The following is a 23,700-nucleotide window of genomic DNA, read 5'->3' on the forward strand; positions in this document are numbered from 1 at the left end:
TAATTGATCACAAATATTTTAATTTATTATTACTTTTACCTTCATTTCGCTGTAAAGTTACTTAATATAAACTTAATGAACTATTAAGATTTATTGTTTTATATTCAAATAATATATGGTATATAAACTCAAAATTATTTTAAATTCGAGTTGAATAAATTGAATAAATAAAATGTAAAACTTAAGATAGTTTTGATAGAGAAAAGTGATTTGAAGGCACAAGGATTACAGAATTAAAATAATTAGCATAAGTCTTGATTGAAAGTGTGTTTGGACAATAAACATTTAACAATAAAATGAGAACAATAAAGTATATATAGTAATTGGTTGTAAAAAGGAAAGAAAATTATATAAAGTCTTATATATATAAATACTTAAATTTGTGGAACATAGGATTTGTTTTTAATGATATAATTCTAAAGTTTTTTATTGCTGTTGTATTTCATTTATAAATTCAGATTTCTAAATTGCTTAATTTATTTAAAAAATGGATTCTTAGATACTGAGGACTTCATAGTGCATAATATTTGACGTTCCATTTGAAAATCATAATCAAGTCCTTTAAGCACATCAGTTATTTGTGGCAGTGTTTCGAGCTGAAATAATAAAAAAAAAATAATTAATAAATATAAAATATATTATTGTTAAATGTTTTTACTATGAAAGAATCAATTTTATCAATGAACTAAATATTTAAAATTAGTAAATTAATATATATAAATGCAGTCTATGTAATTTTATTCGTTAGTAAAACCATTTCATATATATTATCGGTAATAATAAAATAGAAAAATTATAGAAGAGTTTTTGTATTGTAGTGAATCACAACAACAAAATGTTTTTTTACTTTATAATTGATTTAAAAAATAAAATTCAATATAGAAAAAATTCTAGTTTTACTATAAGGTATTAAATCCCTAGGTTTTGTAACATGTTTCTTATAGACACTCAAATCTCCAACAGTTTTATATCTGAAAGAGGTTTGTTACCTCCTTGTTACTATTTATTATTATCAAAAACATTGTAGATATTTTCAAAACATTGTAGATATGTGGTACTTCTGTATTACCACTATATTGTCAATTAAAACACTTTTAATTATATGTTGTAAATGTTTATTATTTTGCGAGCATTAATTGTTTTATTATTATTATGTTGAGACTAGTTGAGTCAATTAAATGCAAGGTTTCTTTATAACTCCTCTTTACACCTTGACTGGATTATTGTTTATCACTTCATCAGACTAAGCAATAATTGACCACAGATCTGCATACCTCCCCGAGAAGCCTGTAACTAATCTGAGAGTCGATAACGTGGTGTTAGTAAGCCTGTCAGTTTTCGTAATTAATTTTAGGCCTCCAGACTTTATATATTTTTTGATCGAAACAATCTTGTGGTCTCTGAGGATGTCATTCATCTTAATGTACCATGATATCTTGAAAAGTCTTCTCAGAACTGGCTTTGTGCAATTTCTAACAGGCGAATAGTAGTGTTTGAGGCCTTGCTAAAAGCTAAACATATTGAAGTGTGGATCGAAATTAGCATTATATTATTTTACATGTTAGTACGTGTCGCCAGATGGCGTTGCGCTGGTTAATGTGCTCGTCACAGATATTAATTTTTATTCTAACAGTTAATACTTTTTATCCCATTTATTATTGGCAGAACTAATAGTCTGTTCTGATATAAATATTCTAATAATTTGGTTTCACTTTAAAAGCTTATATTAATAAATTCAAATCTCTTAAGTCCTATGATGCTTATTCTTTTTTCCTCTAATTTCTAGTGTTTTTTAAATGACTTGCGAAAATCCTATCACAATTCCAACCAATTTTATTTTATTTAAGGTACAAGTCAATTATTAAAATAGTGATAAAAAAATATTTTAAATATTATTAGAAAAAGTAATCAATTAGCATTAAGTTAATTAGATAGAAATCTTCTTAGTGCAAGTCAATTTAATCAGAAAATTGTCATGCAACTGATAAAATATTTAACACATGGTTTATTGGGAAAATACTTTGATAATAATTAAATCAATTATAATAACAATAAATATCTATATACATAAAAGTACTGGAGCTAACTTAAATGTAGAACAATCAAATAATTTTGAAATATATCTAATACATACACAAATTCAGAGTACCAAATCAATTTTAAAGGAAGGTTTTAGGTTTAATAGAAGCTTAATAAAGCTTATTTAAAACCCAAACAAAATAAAAGTTAATAATTTATTACTTATTCTTTTTTCTTCATCTACTAAATCTTCTTTTTGTTGCTAATATTATAATAATATTTATTTAGGTTAAGTACTTACAGTTTGATTTGTTTGTTTGAGAATTGGATTTATTATAAATGGCACACCATCAAGTTCTGTGTAGGCACCTAATGTACCCACACTATGACCAGAAGTATTAGTGGCAACAGCTGTGCTAGGTGGTCTTGGAGCTGGACGTAGCGGTGAATTTATTTGATAGGAAGCCTGTATTTCTTCATAATCATGTTCTGTATCTTTTGGCACTGGTGGCAACTATTAAAAAAAATAAAATATAATTAATTTAAAATATTTCAAAAATAATACAAAAACTTACAGGCTGTTGTGGGTTCCAATTATTGCCACCATTCAAATTTAGACGATTTAGCGCTTTTTCGATTTCAGTACTGCCATTGCTGCTATTGCAATTGCCATTTATCTGTGGTGATTGTAAACCTGGTACAGGTGGAGGTAAGCGTACTGGTACAGTGCCTGTTTTGAAGCAAACTAAAACACCGTTGATATCACTACAAATAGAAAAGCATAATTAATTATTTGCCCACAAATTAATTGGATATCATTGTTTTAGCACATACCCAGCTAATTTAAAGCCATCCGGTGCAATTTTCATTTTTGAACATAAAATAATGTCAGTTACGGCATGTGTAACTGTTCCACGTTTGGATAGTTTGTAGGCTATTTGTCGTTTACGCCAAGCTTTCTGTTCTGTATCAGCTGTACGGGATAGTAATGAGAACTCTTTGGGTGGTTGGATTTTTTCCGCTATCACTCTAGAATACAAATACGTATAAAATAATTATTATTATTATTAAAACATTAATATTAAGTAAAATGTACTTTATTAAATCTGATTGTAATCAAGTTGTTTGATAAGTATCGTAATAAGTATAACATTGGCGTATTTAACTTATTTATAGATCTTCGGTAAACATATGACACCTTAAACCAAAAACATGTTTCAAATCGATTACTTAAGACACAGTGTGATAAATCACTAAAATTACCTTTTAAGAATAAATGAAGAAGATTTTCAACACAATGTGGAAACTTCATTCCAGTAAGAGACTCCAGGAGAGACTTGGTCAAGAGGTTTAATACCTAGAGGCCTATGTTTATCTGAACTAGAAAGCATGGACGTGGCACAGGTAGACGGGGAATCGAATACTTAAGATACGGAATCAAAGTGAATAAAACATAACAATAAACTCAAACTCAAAAGCATATATCTAAGATTTCTATGTATCATATCATATGTAAGAAATTGTACCGTATTCTCTTCTCTGGATATTACCTGATGCTTGACTGTATATAAGGTGAAATGTACGAAGATGGAAGAATAATTAACAAATCATGAAAATGTATATACACGCTGACGATTTGCTTATAATAATAAAACGTAAAACTCCATTTGTCTATTTATTTAAAAATAAAAATGGTAAAATTATGACTACAGTCAAGTAATGACCCAATCGTGTAAAATCTGCACTCTGCAATATTAGCAATACCTTCACGTTTTAATAAGCTGTAATGATAATACTATCTTATCATTAATAATGATACAATAATCGGTGACTGGTTTTAGTTTCCTTCAACAAATCTTTTCACAGATTCCAACTGCGGATCGATGTCATCCAGTTGAGTAACGATATTCTTCAAAATTCCTGCTTTTCACAAACTTTCCAGCACAGATATAAATTGCTGACCCGATTGCAAATCAATATAATCTAGTTGAACGCCTCTTGATTAGAAACATCATAACCTATGCCATTCTTTTAACGAAAGTACAGTCTACCGCCACTTACTACTAACGAATTTTCAAGCAACCTCTTCTCTCGCTTAAGGTAGTTGCTTTAATCATTCCAATTTTCCGAGTCTTAGTTTTGTTAGTATATATGATTTCAGATAGAATGTTTATAGTGTTTAAAGATTTGTCTTTATAGTGGTTTCCGATTACCTTTTTGAAAATATATGGAGCTAGCTAACAATTCTATTTTATGGTATAAGATACATTGCACATATGAATAAGTAGTAAAAAATTTAATACTGAACACTCCAGTTTTGGATCAGTATATGTGAGTGCTAGCTGTCTTCAACCACAAAATAAAACAGAAAATATATAAAATCATTCAAATAGAATTTGATAAACTATAGTGACGATTCACAAGCTTTGAATGCATTTCTCTAAAATGTAGTAAGAAACATTAAAGTATAAGTTTGCTTTGATTGAGATATAGCGTCGGAACTACCTAACATATGTACCTACACATCCATAGTTTATTACAAATTAAAGACAAAGACTACGAAAAAGTTCAAAGTAAGGCGTTAAAGATGGTTAACGAAATATTTCTGTTGAAAACTGAAGAGTGGACATCACTTTATAAAACCGTCTGTAGAAAAAGATAATGATCTACTAAGGACCATAAAAAATTATATTTAAATATTTTTAATAAAATAAATACAAACAAAACAAATTAGGCATTAATTTCCTATATAAAAGAGTTTAATTATCCATCAATTAAAACATTATATTTTTTATTAACTGTTATCAACTCTTACTGACTCATGTTTAACAAACGTCATTATTAAACAATTTTATCAACAGTATTTGGTAAATAAAAAACTTTATCTTAACTTACTCATTTTAGAAGCTTTCCATAATTAATAACAAGAGGAAATTATTATTATCATAAACAAATTTTTATTATACTTTGAAGTGTTTGAGACAAGTGATTTATTTTAAACAAAATGAATAGAATATTTTTTAAAATTAGGCTCAAAAGCCGAAAACGCTTACCGAGCTATAAAAACAACATGACCTTGAAGCAAAAATCGTGTTATGGCACTTTTAAAAATAGCCAGAACGCGTTGTGGTCATTGTTAAATGTTCAAATGACTAAAGGAATTGAAAAATTGCATACCCAGTTGCCTGAATCCGATACTAGGTGAATCAAGACAGTAAATGCTTTTAGCATCCTTCAAGATTATTAGTAAATTTTCTTTTCGAATTTATATGGAGGATGAACAAAAAAATCTATACTGTATACATTTTTTTCTCAGAGAGAATAAAACTAATTGGAGAGTAATTTTATCGTCCCTGTACATTAACCCTGTACATTTTTTTTCTACTTTGGAAGTTTTTTGTCTCTCGTTGTTTCAATCAACCCGCTTTCAATTGTTTTGTTTTTCATTGCGGTAAATGAAACAACGACTGGTTAATGGTGCTGAGTCGGTGAGGATGAATAATGCGGAGTTATAGTCTTGAAACTTCGAAAACCATTTTGCATCATCATTATAAATAATTGAATTAAAGATTGTTATGTTTATAAGTCTTCTCTTGGCTATTGACAGTATATAACTTTTAGTTACGAATGTTTATTTTCTTAGATTAGTTCAGTCTATAAAATATATGAAAAATATCTTTTTTATTTTGTATTGTTGTATTTTCTTTGTGCATTGCCAGAGTTTTTATCAATTTCATATCCCGCCTAATACTAGATACACACGAGACTTTTGTTTGTAAGTTTAGCTGTAAAAAATTTTCATTTTGCATTAAAAACAACAACAATTGACAACTAAAATTACAAACGTGACAGCTAAAGTCACAAAAATGACAGCTAAAATTACAAACATGACAACTAAAAATACAAACATGACAGCTAAAATTACTAACAACACTCTCGTGTGAATCGAGGTACAACCAACTTACTCAAAATCGAGTTTTTGTCTTGTGTGTTTAGAGAGAGAGATATAGTTCATTAGCACTTTTATTTGTTGTTTTTGATTTATTCTAATAATATGATTACCACAATACAGACGCTCGGATTATGACATTATAATTATATTAGCTTCTTTACATAGGCAGAGCTATTCATTCATATCACACTGTGTATAAGCCCCACATTTACTGAAGAAAATGTTGAAATGTAATTAATCATATTTTTATTTAGAAGTATATATTTAGCTTAAGAAAAATAAATAATCTCTTAATTCAACATTTAAATTTAGTATATCCAATATCTGTGTACTTTGACTCACATTTAAGCAAAAGTAAATAAACCAAACATATCATTCACACTCCGCTTAAACTAGAAGACCATAACATCTTACTATAATATATGTATATATGTACATAATGCTGATATAACATAATATTTGTAGATATAAATCTTATCTGCTAAAGCAGTTAAACGTAGGTCAAGGCTCTTATAAATAAATTAAATAAATCTAATAGTATTAGAAGTGTTTAGCTGTATGGCTTCTAATAGGTAAGTACGTTTTACTGCATAAATTAGTGAACTCCTAAAAATGCTCCGTGATTTTTAGTTAATGGTAGAAACAATGGTTCGTCACGTAAAATGTAAATTGTTTACTTAATTTTTTTACAAGTTTTTTAAGTCTGTAGCTCAGTAATGTCAACGCACTTTAACATTAATTTAACATTAATTTAAAACCATTTAACAAAATTGAATCTTTTATTTATTTTTTAACGTAGACTATATTATCAAAACAATAAAGTCAGTACTTTTCTTCACTACTCGTATATTTCTATGTTCTGATTTCTGAGTGCCCCGTGCAGTACTTGTAAGACTGACATAAAACGTTACGAAATCAAAACTTAATTAGATATATATATTGTAGAAGCAGAAAAATAGTTCATGATCGTTTATTATCAATGTAGGTAAAAAACAGACGCAGAACGCGAACGGCGCAGTACATACATATGTAATTGTTTTATTTAAATAAAATAACAAAAATAAAAACAAATTGCAGTTGGTGCTCTAAATTAAAATGATAAGATTACAAACCTAAAGATAACAGACAAACAAATAGTTTATATTTATAAAATTTAAATAATCGTCTTTGGAAAATGTGTAACTGGTACTGCAATTCAAAAGTGACAATATTATGTTTTAAGCAGATTATAAATTTATTTTATAAATAAATTATATAAATATAAATATAAATAAATTTATATAAGTATAAAATAATATACTTTTATTAAACAATAATAATTATACTGATATGGTGAAAGATATTGAGGGTCTCTCACAACATACAACAGTACAGTGGCGTAACTACATTTTTTAGGCCCATAAGCAAATTCTAACTGAGGAGCTCCTACTAATATCTTTTTATACCCTTTACTCAAAAAAGAGTATAAAAGGTATATTAGGCTTGTCAAGATTTTCGTATCGTCTGTTTGAAGTCTGTTTCAGTATCTGAACAATGTGTCAATTTATTCTGTGTATCACAATTAGCAAAGGCATCATTTAAATCGTTTACTCCTTTAGTTTTGTTTTCATTTATTTTAAGAAAATTGTCTAGTTTTGGTAATTTCTTTAATGTTAATAATGAATGCATAAATTTATAATGGGGCCCCCTAAGTTCGGGGGCCCGAAAGCGTTGCTTCCAGTCGCTTCCCTGTAGTTACGCCACTGCAACAGTATTATGACTTCAATAGTTGTTTCGTACTTAACCACAAATTTCTTATTAAGCATTATAGTAAAACTAAAAAGAATAGAAAAAATACCTATTTAATGATTAAAATGTCTTTTATTGGTGAGATTCGGTTTACTAACATGTTTAGGAACTCTTGCTCAAAATAAAACTCTTGTTTTAAGTTTTTCACAGACCGACAATGAGCCTGGAACAGATCCTTATTAAGCATTATAGTAAAACCAAAAAAAAAAAATGGGAAAAATATCTACATAAAGATCAAAATGTCTTCTGTTGTGGAGTTTTTATTTACCGACATGTTTAGGAACTCTTGGTCAAAATAGAACTCTTGTTTTAACTGTATCTCAGACCGACACTGGGTCTGGGACATGATTAATATTCTTATTATATTTGTAAAATAATCTCGTTAAAATGATATTCCAGACATAATTGGTATATTAATTAGAGAGTTGTTCTAGCATAACACCTTAACTATAGTAGACCCCAATAAAATTGAAAGCTACTACCTCAGATTAAAAACACTTTTATTAATAAAAATTTATAATATGCCAACTGATTACACATAAAAACTTGGTCCGCTGAAGTATATGTGTGATTAAGTTCCATTAAGGTTCGTTTAAACATTCTGTACCAATAGTTCCTGCATGACCAAGCACAATTTTTGAAAGTATAACTTGATATTGATTTACAGTGTAACATAACAATCAATTTGTGGTTTCAAAAAATCTCCAGTATTTTAATCACAGTTTGAACATACACATAAATATAGACATATAGATACAGACTTCCATAAAATATTTAGAGGTTTTAACGTAGCCACTGGTCTCAATGACATGAATTTTCTGTACTTGAAAAAAAGAAGCTTTTGTTACAACTAGGAACTCTTGATCATATGTATAAGTACACACATATAGATATAAATATAGACTTCTATAAAACAATTAGACCGGTTAATTGAGTCACTGGTTTCAATGATGTAAATTTTATCTGCTTAAAATATAGCAAGTTCTATTGATATATTGACTATTTTTAGTTTTAAAATAATCAATATATCAAATCAGTATATAATCAGTATATTTTGCCATATCATAAAATTGTGGATGAGACCTTTGAATGTCCAGTCGAAGTTGAATTACATATTTATGCACTTCACTTGGCACAAGCATATACAAAAGAAGTAGCTGCGCAAAAACACTGCACTGCTTACAACCACTTTTCAAACCCAACAACCTTAGCGCGAAGAACAGAAAGCTGATCTATAGTCAGATAATTAGACCAGCACTACTTTATGGGTGTGTCGCGTATAGCAAAGCTGCCAACTCTACTATCCAAAAGCTACAAGTTGCTCAAAGTCAGGCTCTTCGAAAGTTCTTCAAAGTGTCATGGTACATCCGCACGAATGACATGCTAAGAGACCTTAGAATAGATTCGGTCAAAAAATACAAAAGGGACAGAGAAGCTATATGCGAAATCCGACAGGCTGCCCTACTTAGCACTATCTAATTTCAGAGTAATCATTAACCACACGGGGCGGTACGCAGATCTTAAATCATTCATTGAATAATCAAGAAGATTACGAGGAATACTCAAATTAGTCAGTGAGATGGGACGGACTCCCATTTCGATTCAATGGGGCAATTCCATTTTTATTTAAATGATAAAGACAGACACCTATTACTTCTGATTTTATCGTGGATTAGGTATATACGACACTTTTGGTAGTTGTTGATAATCATTTGAAGTGTATTGCACTTAGCGATAGTAGTTGTTGTTATACCCTTATTTGTGAGAAAGTCTATCAGAGTCGTCTTTCTTATGAATGATGTTACACTCCGACTAGAATATGGAAAATTATCGTTTCATGCAAACGATAAATGGGTCAACTGTTTTTCGTTTACGGCATGTAAAGGTTATTCACTAAAATCGAAGAAATGTTTACAGCAAAGATTTCATTTGTTTCTTGATAACGTTCCATAACTGACTTACATTGGAAAATCGTTTAATGTTTAATTTATCTTATATATTATATCTAAAATAAATCTTAAGTACATCAAATATCCTTTGGGAACCCGCAAGGCAGTCACCGGCCTGGCGCTCCTTCAACAACAAGGCGAAGGACAATTGATGACGAATTAACATCAGCGCGCTACTCATGGAACGACATCTGCACTGCAGCTCCAAATATAATACGGTTCAGAGGAATTGTTGAGGCCCTATACACTACTGGGAGTTAACGGAACAAAGAAGAAGAAGAAGAAATATCCTTTGAGATATGCATACATACATGTCATATGATGATTGAATATTGATTTTTTCCGGAAATTGTGCGATTATTTTCACAATTTTAGCAAAACTAACTATTATCTTGTCTAGTAGCAAGATTTTTGTATTTTAGTGAGAAGATTTTTCTTCTATGACGCACCGTTTTTCTGTTATTGTTCTTTGAAAGAAACTACCTACTAACGATTTCACTTTGTTGATAAAACAACACCTATCAACAGTTTAGTTATTATAACTTATAGATATGTCTATAATATCATCACACTAATATAGGTAGGCACAGCAATAATAAAAAAATAAAATTTAACATAATTTATAAAAATAAACTCATACTCACTTTAAAGTTTCAACTACATATTCTGGCAAACCTTCAGTCTTTGATAAACATAAATATCTGGTAGTCTGTCTGCCGAATAGAATATTATTCTCCCGCCATAAGTCGGCATCTGCATCTTGGTCATAAGTGCGATGTACTGATGAAAAATTCTTGGGGCATCTAAAAATAGCGAAAAAGTAAATTGAATGCAATATGAAATGAGAATTCCATTCAAATGATTAGCATACAAATGCACATTAGCGCATCGGAGAAATACTTACTTCTCATAGTCTTCCACAATTTGCAGTGATGTAATGGGTCGATTATCGGGCAGAAAACTCATTATAGAATTAATGACATTTTTTTGTGATATGTTGGTGGGCGAAGTAAGTATGCCGCTCGTGGTACTGCTGCAGCCAACTGCTCCACTTTGTATGTGTTTTGCCGCTTTGTTCATCTCTCGTATTATCACTTATTGCTTTATTAAATCCAAAATTTCTGAAATTTCTTGAATTTCCGAAATGTTTATTTTGACTGCTTTGACGGAAGTTAAAGTTTACGTTGGCACAGTTATGGCCCGACAATGCTTGGCTTTCACCCAATTTATATGCGAGTTACAGGTTTTCTGATATTTCCACTTCGGATGTTGTACGTTTAGTGCAAGTTTAACTTTGTTTATAAAAAATATTACTAACACACTTTTTTCTCTTCTTTATTATTGCTATTCCATTTATGATTTAGCTCAAATAAACTAAAAAAATAAAAAATATATTTTATAAATATTAGTCATGCGTTGCCATGTACTGGTATCTATTTCGATTCTGCTGACTTTGCTCTTTGATGACTTTATGGTTTTTTTAAATAAAAATTTCCCACAATTGAGTTTACAATTTTAATTAACATTAATAAATGTTAAAAGATAAGTGCTGACTTGATTTCTTTTAAACAAAATATATTAATAACAATACGAGAAACTGTATTGTAAGTCCCCTAATAAATAATATGAATGCATATGCCTACATATAAGAATGAAAGTAATAATTTATGCATATAACATACGTACATTATACACTTAAAGCATCTATTCTTAAAATAGTATAAATTAGTGCTTTAAATATTATTTGAATTTGTATATTTATATGTTCAAATCCCCAGCTATCTACTAATTGGAGCTTTGTCACTCTGTCATGGCTACATATCATTTATATGCTTAAGAACATGGGCATGGGCCCATCGTGGGTCGTAAACAATGATAATACCCGGGCACAATGAAGGCTAGTCACCGGAGTTACGCCAGAACAAAAAGGTGTATACTTAGCCCTATCAGACTATAAACTACATAATTACTTTTTCCTTGTTGTATTAAGTTTGAAAAGAATAAAAAAGCAGAGAGTTTAGTCCTCCTTGACACTACTATGGGCCATCCCTTAGGGGTCCCGATATATATTTGTTTAGAAGGTGTTTAGAAAAATACCAATCTCCAGTTGCTGGATCTAGCAGATAACAGGTGAAAATTATTCCCAATGATTATATAGATAATGTTAAACTGTAGAAACTCAACTAAATGGATATAGTATATCTAGATGAATCTAGTTTATTTAGATGGATATAATTTATCTGTATGATTCTTGTTTATCTACTAGATGATGGGTATTTAGGAATACTCAAAACAGCTGTATGGTCGCCAAAAATTCAATTAATTAAAATAATATAAAAAAAGTTTTTGTTCTTGTAGTTCACTATTTTTCGAAACCTTTCTATCAACTTAAAATGTTTAAATCTTAAAACCTAGTTATCTCCAAAATTAATCTATATCAGCTTATACCATAGTGACAAAATTTAATCAAAATTCAGAATCTACTAAAATCCGTTGTTAAATCGGCATAGTCAGAAAATCGTAAACACGCCGATGCTTCCATTTCATTTTACCAGGAAATAAAAATCATAATCCCATTCAATAATCACAATAATTTAGTCATTTAATTTAAAACAGAAAATAAAATAATTTAAATAAATCATCCTCAGATTTTTATATATATTCACTTAGCATTTAAATTATTCTATAACAGGAGCAGTATTTTTAAAGTCCGGAACGTAAGTCTATACATAATCTGCTTTAATACCATCCTGTTCACTAGATCCCTTCTTCATTTTATTTATGGTTTTTGGATTAATCCCATTTCACTTGCTATATATTAAAACTATTGATCTTTCCTGATTATTTTTACCTAGAGTGGTCATTAGTGCAATGAGATTGCTGCTAACGAGAGTCTATATATATTCTATTTTGATACCACCCAAGTCACTAGACATTTCTTTTATTGTTTTAGTGGTTTCTGGATTAATTTAATTTTACTTGCTATATAATAAAACTATTGATCTTTCCTGATTGTTCTTACCAAGAGTAATTATTAGTGGAATGCAGGAATGAGATTGCTTCTTTATTGTTTTTAATGATTTTGGGATTAGCCGAATTTAGCTTGCTATATACCAAGAGTGGTCATTGGCGAAATGAAATTAGTAAGTTAATGCTTACGTGAGTCTATATATAATCTGCTTTGATATAACCCAATTCACTAGACATTTTCTTCATTATTTTTAAAGGTTTTGGGATTAGCTAAATTTAATTTGCTATATACTATAAGCCTACTGATTGTTCCTGATAACTATTATCAGAAATGGTCATGAGATTGTTGCTAACAATTCTTTTTAATATCGAAGTCTTAAGCTTTAAAAAGGTTTGAGTGGGTTAAAGTCCTACGATAAGACTTTAGATGCTTTTCAACTGCACTTTTTTGTCATTACATCTTTTGTTAATTGCTTCACACATTAAAATATAGTATTAATGACATTTGACATACTAAAATTTTTTTAATTATTTTAAATATATGCATATTTTATGTCTTATTTTATTTAATATATTAACACTTAAACCGGAACACAATAGATTTTTGTAACAAAATCTCAATTCCTGAAGTAACGCATTTAAATAATTGTTTATCTTATCAGCTTTTGTTTGCTTTGATATATTTTAAACAATACCGTTCACACTGTCAATTGTTTATTTATCTGTCATGGAATATTTTTGTTCTTAAAACACAATACGAAATTCGGGAATGGGAACAATAGCGATTTTAGTACACAAACGAAAACACACTCGAGGAGAAATAACTTATGAAATTGCTCAAGAATGAATGGATGAATGAATGAAAGATGTAATTAAAATTTTATAACTTTAAATTTTGTAGCAACGTAAGTAGCGACGAACTCTCAGTTATATCTTGAAGATATTGCCAAGACGAACTGTTCAGTGTTTTTGGCGAAAATACTAGATAAGCGCAAACAAAGTAAAACTTCAATAAAAAGTCACATGCGCCAAATTCGCAACAAAAGTTCGTAGTCATTCTTTGTAGTCTGTGAGTGGAGCGGCGATGAACAAAGATGCTGTGAATCTAAGTGAGTCTAAAAAAAGATGATTGAGTTTTAGTAAAGCTCATAACTCAAAAAATAAAGTAGAAAATCATTCTTTCTAACTGAAATGCAAAATGAATTCAAAAAGTTGATCAAAACTGATTATTTGTGGTGGAGCATTTGCAAGCATTGCTGCCGGCATTGGATTTGGATTATTGGATGAAACTTTAATACTAAAATAATGCCAAGGGAAATGCTTGTGCTTTCGTAACTACCGCTTTGATAAGGAGTACATAAACTCTGCTTCTCTTCACAGTTAAATGCAAAAGGTCAAAGTTTACAAACAAAGCACTTTGTTCATCATTTTTTCTCTGTTTAGAGAAGTCGACGACATCGTTTCTTCGTTGCTTTATGCGAATTGATAAATTCATAGACAACGCATGTTGCAAGCGATGAAGTTAATTGCTGTTTTGACCTCAGTTGAACCGCAACTCTGTTGCTGTTCTTCCAGTAACAACACAAGTGAAATTGGCTTTTTTAAATGAGCCAAGGAAAGTGGGTTCAGTTGATGTACACGCACAGATGATTGATAATTAACTGACGGAAATGGCCATATTTTTCTGGAAGTAAATTTCAACAACTATAAAGAATAAGGAAGAGTTATGGACAATTTTAAAAAATGTAGTGAGATGCATATGGGTATAAGATCACACCCAACAACAATAATTTATATACATAATAACATAAATACCATGTTTAAAACTTATAATTGCCAACAGTTGATTAATTAATACATCACATAAACAGATTACCTATATATGAGATGTACCCGTCCATGTATGTAGAATAGTTAAATGGATGAAAAAACACGGTTTAAAGTTGTATATTTATAATACCACTTTAATATGCTATAAATGGTATAATATAGGTTAATATGGTATAAAGTGGACTTATTAAAAAAACCCAGACTACATAAAAACTTTTATACAGCAATTAACCGTGGGGAGTCAATAGTGATATAAAGAAAATAGTTTATAACAATAAGACAACAAAACCAGATCTTGGGAACTCATCAGAAGGCATCGTGCAAACACTGCAAGGTTTACTGTTATTCTTTCTGTTTATTGGTGTATAGGTGCCCATGCAGAGAAACTGTGCATTCCTCATTATTCTTACCGTAGAAGTTTTGGAAACCTGCAGGAAAAAGAAACCATTTAAAACTTTCTCTATGAATGCCCGACTTTAGCGTCCAGAAAAAATAAGTTTCTAGGAAGGTATTTCTTTGACAGCTTATGAAACTGTTCATAAGTAAAGATGAATATTCAGTAAAGATGGATTCAGCCTGTATTCTTCTATCTTAGAGGTTCTTGTGAAGAATATGGTGGCTAAACAGCGAAAAGAAAAATTGCTAATTGAGGAACATGGAAAGTTATCTGGTGCCCTGATGGATAAACAATATATGAAAAAAAAACAAAAAAAATAAAAATGGATTATATAAAAATTTCAGAACACAAACCGTAAAGTAATATGCTTTTTAGCAGTTAAACAATGAAAAGGTGATTAAAATGACTACTTAGTAAATAAATGCATAAAATGAACATTAATTTACGGAGAATGACCCTTAGCAATGGAAAGAAAAAAATCAAAAAATCGATAAAAATGACTGGTTTTCCTCTAAGTCTTGGTTCTTCAAGGAAAAAGAAATAAAGGGTATTAAACAATAGAATAATGAACCAAAACTAACAGACATTAAAATGGATAGGCATAGGGTAAATATATTATAACCCTAGATAAGAGGGCATCTATACAGTAAATGGATGAATGGCATGAACAATGATTTACGGAAAATAAGCATCAGAAGCAGTAGAGCAATACAAAAAATCAGCAAAAAAGGCCGACTATCATGCGATAATGTTTGAGGAAAAAAAGTTTATCAAATACAAATATATCAGTACTTGTTCAAGAATAACTGAGATTTAAATGAGTAATTCTGTTAGTTAAACGAGATTCTGATGCCCCCATCATCCCCTCTATAAGCGTGGCAATCGCACTTACGCCATAACTCCGGCCTCTTCACCCATCCACCATCTATCTGCACCATGCTCTTGATTTCTGGCTTAGCCAAACCTAGTCCACTAGATATTAAGCCACTTACTCATATCTTTCTCACATAAATACTGGAATGAAGTTTCCAAACAGCAGAAATCTTCTCTATACATTATTATGAGGTGGTTTTAGTGGATTAAAATCTCACACTGTGGCTGTCGGAGCTTTCCATCAACCCGTTTTGTGGTGGTCTATCAGCACCCCTTACTATTCTAGAAAACAGTAGCATGTCTTTTTTATTGATTGTTCTATAATGATACTATAATTCTAACAGTATATATATAAGGAAATTAAATGTTTCCTTCTGATCAAGTTAAATGGCAAACGATATTATTTAAGACATTGTAATTGAAATTAAAAATATTATTATTTTTTACCCAAAGATATGATTAAGTACATTACACTATCTCGTATAAAATAAAATCACTTTCAAGAAAACACAGCAACAAAAAATGTTCAATAATTTCAACAAGAAATAATGAAGTGACGATAATTTTAAGACTCCCATTGATAAATATTTGAGGAAGTGCAATGTTTTCAATTATAAAAAATATATTTATACACTTTTTATATATGCATCAAAGCTTGAACTCATGTACACTTTTGTCAATTATTTAAATTGTTTTTTAGAATTTCTAAGATAATAAAATTTTATATTTTTAATTTCATAAGTGCTCCCAATTAATTTATATAAAAATACTTCAAGTGAATTTTTTTCGTATGTGGTGATAATAAAAGGGTTTTAAAACATAAAATTTTTGGTGCATATGGTTGTCTCTTCAACCTAGCCTAATCAATTGAATAAGAAATAGAGAAAATGTCTAAAAAAAATTTGAGAGAATTAACAAAAAAAGATATATGTATCTGTATTTATAAATTTTTAGTTATTTTAGTTCGAAACTTTGATCAGTTCGAATATAATAGTTCAGTTCATTAAGAAAGGGTACCCTAAACACTAACAAATCACATTCTAAAAAATGGGTGAACCCGGTTTTACAATGGATTTGGTTGTTTCGTCATTGTTTTTCTTTACTGAAAATGACTACATTTGTAGCTGTAGTGCCAACGTTCAGTGGATGGCTGTAATGTGTGACACCACAGCATCACCCCAACAATAAAAGAGTTATGTTGACGTGACTGATTTGCTGTGCTTTTTGGATTAGAGAGCCGAGCGAGATGACGTTTTTATGCTTTTAGTTAAATACATATTATATTAAAGGTTTTCTGTTGTTCTTTGTATTATAACATTAATAATTCACTGCGGCGAATGATTAAGGGATATGCCATAAGAATTGCCGATCTGGACCCTTAGCAAATTTTTCTTTATCATAATTTCTTTAGAATTGATTTTAGTCATTCTAATGATTCTGTATATATTACTTAACACCTGTATTGTGAAGACTTGGGAACCGAGAGCGCCACTTAGTCCGGAAGGGACTAAAAGTGGACGAAACTAGGGTTCTGGAATGTAAATCAAAAAATATATAAATGTATGTTTCTATATAATATATGGTTCTGGCGTGATTTTGAAACCGTAATGGTTTTTCGTCGAAGATTTTTAGGCAAATATTATATTTAGGTTTTCTACTGATATTGTGTTGATTGTTCTCTAAATCAAGGTACCTCAAGAACACTGCTGGTTCGTAAAATATTTTTTTTCACCTTTGCGATATTTTTTTTATAAATATTAGTCCCTATAAAACACATTAAACATTTTTTCGATATGCAGTACATTTTGATTTAAGAAGCACTGCTCTAAGAACTTTGTAGAATCAGTTAGTCATATGTTTAACCACTATATGATGGTACATATTTATTCACATGATCGGAATAAATATAATTCTTCTGGAATTCTGAGCGATTGGTGTCATGTCAAGTACGCGATTTCCGCTGTGTCGCCAACGTTTTGATTGAAAGCAGTTTTACAAGTCTTAAATATACTAATTTGTATTGATAAGTACATTATCTTAATCTATAATTATTAAACAAAAAAAAAAGAGAAATTAGCATAAATACTTCAACGATCGCAACTCATCTTGAGTTTTGAGTTGGTTTTATTATTTTAAAGGGCTTGTAAAAATCGTGATTGATCAGATAATTTATTTTTTATCTGCGATATGTTATATTACAAAACATCATAAAATTTATAAAAATATTATTTACTTCGTATATCGAGAAGACAAAAATGTACATAGTAAAGTACATACATAAAAAATGTCATATGTTAAGAACTTCAATTTAAATGCAAATTACTTAAAGCTCAAGCTTTTCAATTAAAAAGAAAATTTATTGCTTTCTGTAAATGTACTTAAGTATCTTTAAGTTATTAATAGTTTTGAAATGGCATTAAGATAAGTAACCAACAAAATTCGATTATAGTTAACACATTGAATAGGTGATTCATATGCAATACGTAAACTTTAATTCTCTAAAAATAAAATGGAAATACCAATAATTTACATTTGAATAATGCAATCTTCTGAAAACTTTTTAAAGGTTTGTAAAAATAATCACAACAAAAAGTCCATATTTCTAATTTAATAAATAAATGCAATTTTTAAATAAAACATATGCGACAATGTGATAATCTAGTTTGATTATTATATGTGAAGACATTGATATCACAGTTTTCTTACTGAGATAGATGAGCTGGCGTACTTCCAGGAAATGACTCAGTATCACTGATTTCTCTCATCATGAAAAAATCTATATCTAAAATAATAAACCCATATCTAAAAAAATTAAAGTAATTGATATTGTATCTTTCGTACAGATCTTCGCATAGTAAGTGATCACAGCTTTATACAATATGTATTATACATAAAGAAAGAAAGTCACTATTAAAGAGCGTGTGTTCTTGGAGGTATTAGATTTGGCACAGATTCTCAATAATAGGAGGCCTCTAAAATTGTACAACAGCGACGTGTATGCGCTATCCAAGAACAAAGCAGATATGAGACACTTTCATCGTCCTGTCTACAATTGCGATAGGAACGGTATTAAAAGAGGGCTTTCTAGTGCATCGTCTATAGTGCATCGCACTGAGAATATTGGATTATTTCTTACTACAACTTGCATACAGATGTCTACATATCATTGAGTCCTCCCAACTTTAATTAAAAAGTTCAGCACAGATAGAATTCAGCAACAGTTTGAATGATAACAACGAATGATATAAGGTGTTCCAAGCGATTACCTCAAGCATCCCGTTGCTTTGCGATTGCCGAAAATATCCTTAAGACCGGGAATGCATATTAAAGAAATGTTGACATCTCAACATTTCTGAAATGCGTCGACATCTAATTAAGAGATGTGCACCAGTCAAAAACCATGCTGGATGTAAATTGGACTGAACTTAAGAGTTTTAAATCAGCTTAATTGTCTGATTGTATGTATATATTTTCATTAAGTATGTTATCTACTTCCAAATTCGCTATAGTTTCCCTAATAGTAATCAGTAATCACTAGAAATAAATAAGTAAAAAACAAAAAAAATAGGTTCAACAAATTAGCCCGCATCCTGGTATCTCAAGGTACAATTATTTATGTTCAAATGTGCTTAAACCAAACTTAACTTAATCATTAATAGTGAAATGGATCAAAGATGTTGTTGTTGTTGTTATAACCCGGTGGGACCTGTAAGCACATATCATGAAAGGATAAACAAGACGATTACATGGGTAGGGAAGTGGATGGATAGTGGTTGGGAGGGAGATGGAGAATGGGAAAAGATTGAGTGGAATATAATTGAACGTTAGCCTGGATCCAGGTATAGAAACCTGACCACTTCAATGGGTTGTATCCAAAGATCAATTGGAAGGAGATTTTGGAAGAATAGATGGGCGACGTCATGGGGAGAGGAGCTGGAGTTAGGGCACACATTTGGAATAGACTAGTATATGCGTGACAAGTAACTGTTTACCACTCGGCTATATACTGATCTTAATTGAGCTAGGACAGTTCTTGATGCACGGGTGAGGTGTCGTTCTTCCAGGGAGATGTCAGGCGGAGTTCTATTGTCAGCCAACTTGTAAATCCACGTTTATCAAGGAAGATAATTTATTATTACATTTATTATAAATTCAGTAATCGACACTGCAATCACTGCTCTACGATGACTAAGTGCATTATCAGTGTTTTTGCATTAGAATAAAACGGGTTATAGCAACGCAGCAATATAAACGCAAGTAAATGTCTAAAGCACTTTTACTCAATAATGTCGGTGACCACTTGGATGATTCATTGTAATAAGAGCTCTGTTCAATTCTGATAAGTTATTCAGATGATTTTATAGAAGTATATTTTGAATAAGTGGATAATTATTTAAGAAAATATTTAAATGAATATTTTTATAATTATTATAATTTTTATTAAAGAATTAAATAAAACTGTTTAAAAGTAGTTATGTAGTCATTTAAAACTGTACTCCATTAAATTGTTGCTTATTTACGAAATTTATCACTTACAACGATAAAGCACGGTCTACTATCTGTCAGAGAAGATCGTATTGACTTTAGGGAAAGTGTGCGTATTTAAAGGGCGTGTAGAAAAAACAGGGAAAATTTCAAGTGATAAGTTATTGCGGGTAAAATTTATAATACAGTCAAACTTCCACAACTCAAACTATATTAACTCGAACTAAAAAGAGTGTAACAGGGTTTTAGAGAGCAAATTATATACTCGCTTCCATAACTCAAACTTTTTTAACTCGAATTTCTTTATAACTGGAATAAAAATATTGTCACGTGCCAATAGGAATGTATAGGAAAGTGCATTCTAACATATAAGTCGAACGTTTTTTTTAAGTAAGAAACCATTTTGGTGTTAGGGGAATTCCCTTTTTCCAAATCAAGTGTTAAATTTTTTCTTTCTTATGTTGATTCTTTGTGAAAATGCCAGTCGCTGGTAGCGTGGTTTAAAGTAAATAAAATAAATTCCAATGAGTAGCATTAACGATTATATTGAGCTTAACAATGCAATTTGTACAACAAGCTTTCCTATAGATGACGATATTATTGAGCTTTATAGCTCTGACTTAGTGGATCCGATTCTAAGCGCAACGGAAAGTGATGATGAGGGTTCGGTGGATTGAAATTGTTCATTAGCCTTTCAAGAATGAAGTAGAAGACTCATTCAATATTCTGAATTTTTATTTAAAACGAATGATACTCCAACTAATGATCACTATAAGAGTATGAATAAAGTGAAATCTCTTTTTGCTGAAATTAGGAGATTCTGATTTCTGAATGATTTACTTCACTATAACTTCTGTGCTGTATTTGATTTGATATAAATAAATATCTTAGGACGTGTGCGAGTTGGGCTAAGTTAATGCTAAACCAAATGGAAGATTTTTTGGGACTTTTTGCACTGCACACATTTAGCCATTTATCAACACGTATCGACACATCACTACATTATCGGCACAACTTAGAATTTCCCTCATTTAGAACGCAACTTAGCCTAACTCGAACACGTCCTTAAAATGTAATTCTTATTTCTTTCAAAAATTAAAAAAAAATAAAATAAATTCTCTAACTCGAACTCTCCATAAGTCGAACCTTTTCTTTGCAAAATAGTACTTCGAGTTATGGAAGTTTGACTGTATATATAGAAAATATATAAAATAAATCGGCATATATTTATAAATATGAATTTTATATATATTTATGTTATAGCCATTGATAGTCTTAAAAAGTTTTATCAACATTATCATCCATCCTATTATATAGATTATAGATTGTTATAGATTGGGGTAATCTCTAGCCCTGTCAACTATGCGATAACTTAAGGTCAGACTTAATTAAAAAACACTTCCCCAAGTACGAGTTTGGTTTTGTATAATAATTAAAGTGATTTTTTTTTCATATTATTAAATGCTATACGAAATGATAAAATTAAATTTAATGTAGCAATTTACCTTAACCAGCCGACCATATAAAATCTATTACAATTCACTTAAATTATAAATAAAGTTCAATTTAGAAAAAAAAAAGTGAATTAACTGAATGAACATGAATAAATTTACAATCACAGCAAAATATTTTAAAAGTCTAATCAAATTCAATTTAATTACCTGTCACTATAAAATTTGATTATTTTAGAATTTTAATGAATTTTGTAAAAGTAGAAAGTGACAATCAGAGGCAGTTTTAATTATTTTTTGTTTTTTTTTTCTATCTCTGTTAACAGATATTTTTTTCCTGTATTTTGAAGTGCCGCACACTGCACGCCACTTATTCCATAAATTCTAGCGTAAGCAAAATTCGTAGTACGTCGTAGTGAACACGAAAATCCAGTTTCATCTATTCATCTACCCAACGACTACCACCACTTAAACTTAGAAAAATTATGTTTATTGCACAATCGATTTTACAATACTTACAAAAATTATAAATAAATTTCACACAAAGAATTTAGAAAGCGCTTTATTACGAAATGTATAATTAATTGGCTTCTTTCTTGAGCGAAGGGAAAAAAACATCACAGAAAAATTGAAGATGTCACTGCATTTAAATTGTGTACACTTTTTGTTTTCTTTAAGTTTTTTTAATATTTTAATTTATTTATTTTAATTTCAGTTGATGCACTACAAACAAATTAGTTTTCTTTTTTTTAATTTTTGTATTTTTTTATATTTTAATTAAAATTTATTATCCTCCACCACCCATAATCGTGTCTGTCTCTGCACTGATTCTTGATTTTTGTAATTTTGCGGTATTCTTTCAACGCACTTTCAACAATTTCCACAATTCAAACAATGAAGAGTAGATGGAGGTAATGCAAGAAGCCAAAACTCGTTGTAAACAATACATAACAATAACAGCTGTTGGTGTAATTCACAATAAGTGGGCAATTCGCAATAGCAAATCTTGTATAGTTTAAATGACATTTCAATCCTGAAGATAGGAAAGTATGGACGTGTGAGAGTTAAGCTAAGTTGCGTTCTAAATGAGGGAAATTCTAAGTTGTGCCGATAATGTAGTGATGTGTTGATACGTGTTGATAAATGGCTAAATGTGTCCAGTGCAAAAAATCCCAAAAAATCTCCCATTTGGTTTAGCATTAACTTAGCCCAACTCGCACACGTCCTATATTCTTAATTGCAACTCCTTTTTAATAAGAAAATTTTTTTGAATAGTAGTGTTTTACAACTACAAAATTAATAAAATTAATATTTTAAACTTTTATTTTTTATAGCAATTTTTTAATTTTTTCGTAATACTCTGTTCAGACAGCCTAATTTCCTTATAATATGTTCAGACACACTACTAATTTTTTCAATACAAAATTCAGTTTTGAGGTTAAATCGAAATTAAGGAATATGGCTTTAATTTCATTAAAACAAAGGCTGAAATTAAGGGAAATTTCAAACGCAACTATGCGAAAGATAAATTTTAAGCAAGAAATAAGTTAGGATAACGAAAAGATGACAATTATTTTTAAAAGCAGCTGACTTTAATAAAACCGGGAAAAAAGCTTGAAAATAATAAAATTTTTTAATTTCAATGTAAAGAAAAAACTGTGACTTGATTCGAAATAAAGTGAAAAATAACAATCCACATAACTGAAATCCACTAAAGCTAATAAAACTACTGAATACAACCTTTATAGTTATCATAATATAATTTTTATAATTTCCCAAATACAAATGATGTTTGGAGCATGTAATTTTTAACATTCGATTTGTAAATAAAATACATATGATTTCTTTAATTTGGGGAAAATGTTTATTTCGAAATTTACTTAATTTCAGTTTTACGAAATTAAGGAAATTTGGCTGGTTGAACATAGTATTTGTTTGTTTGATAACAATACATAATTATGGTAAATGGAGTTCACCTTTGTTTTA

At 29.8% G+C, this 23,700-nt stretch overlaps 1 protein-coding gene across 2 annotated transcripts; it reads right to left on the minus strand.

Moving 5' to 3' along the window:
- Positions 1-436: 436 nt before the first annotated feature.
- LOC119670074 (multivesicular body subunit 12A-like) lies at positions 437-22,595 on the minus strand. Of its 2 annotated transcripts, none has more exons than XM_038080187.1 (7): positions 22,234-22,595; positions 10,613-11,082; positions 10,353-10,511; positions 2,854-3,048; positions 2,595-2,784; positions 2,321-2,533; positions 437-596 (listed from the first exon to the last, which is right to left on the minus strand). In XM_038080187.1, the coding sequence occupies exons 2-7, from the start codon at positions 10,786-10,788 to the stop codon at positions 477-479; spliced, it is 1,053 nt and encodes a 350-aa protein (XP_037936115.1). In that variant the 5' UTR covers positions 10,789-11,082; positions 22,234-22,595; the 3' UTR covers positions 437-476. The 2 variants fall into 2 exon arrangements, with proteins under 2 accessions (XP_037936115.1, XP_037936116.1); XM_038080188.1 differs by lacking the exon at positions 22,234-22,595 and adding an exon at positions 21,925-21,943.
- Between the last annotated feature and the right edge of the window lie 1,105 nt (positions 22,596-23,700).

This window comes from Teleopsis dalmanni, chromosome 1 (genome assembly GCF_002237135.1).
Source record: "Teleopsis dalmanni isolate 2A chromosome 1, ASM223713v2, whole genome shotgun sequence".
Lineage (NCBI taxonomy): Eukaryota > Metazoa > Arthropoda > Insecta > Diptera > Diopsidae > Teleopsis > Teleopsis dalmanni.

What these genes read in the sequence shown, in the direction of transcription:
- LOC119670074 (XM_038080187.1), bottom strand. Translation starts at nt 10,788, where the DNA reads ATGAACAAAGCGGCAAAACACATACAAAGTGGAGCAGTTGGCTGCAGC. An exon ending in GATGGCTTTAAATTAGCTGG is followed by an intron (nt 2,785 to 2,853) that starts GTATGTGCTAAA and finishes TTCTATTTGTAG; the next exon opens with TGATATCAACGGTGTTTTAG. An exon ending in ATTGGAACCCACAACAGCCT is followed by an intron (nt 2,534 to 2,594) that starts GTAAGTTTTTGT and finishes TTTTTTTAATAG; the next exon opens with TTGCCACCAGTGCCAAAAGA.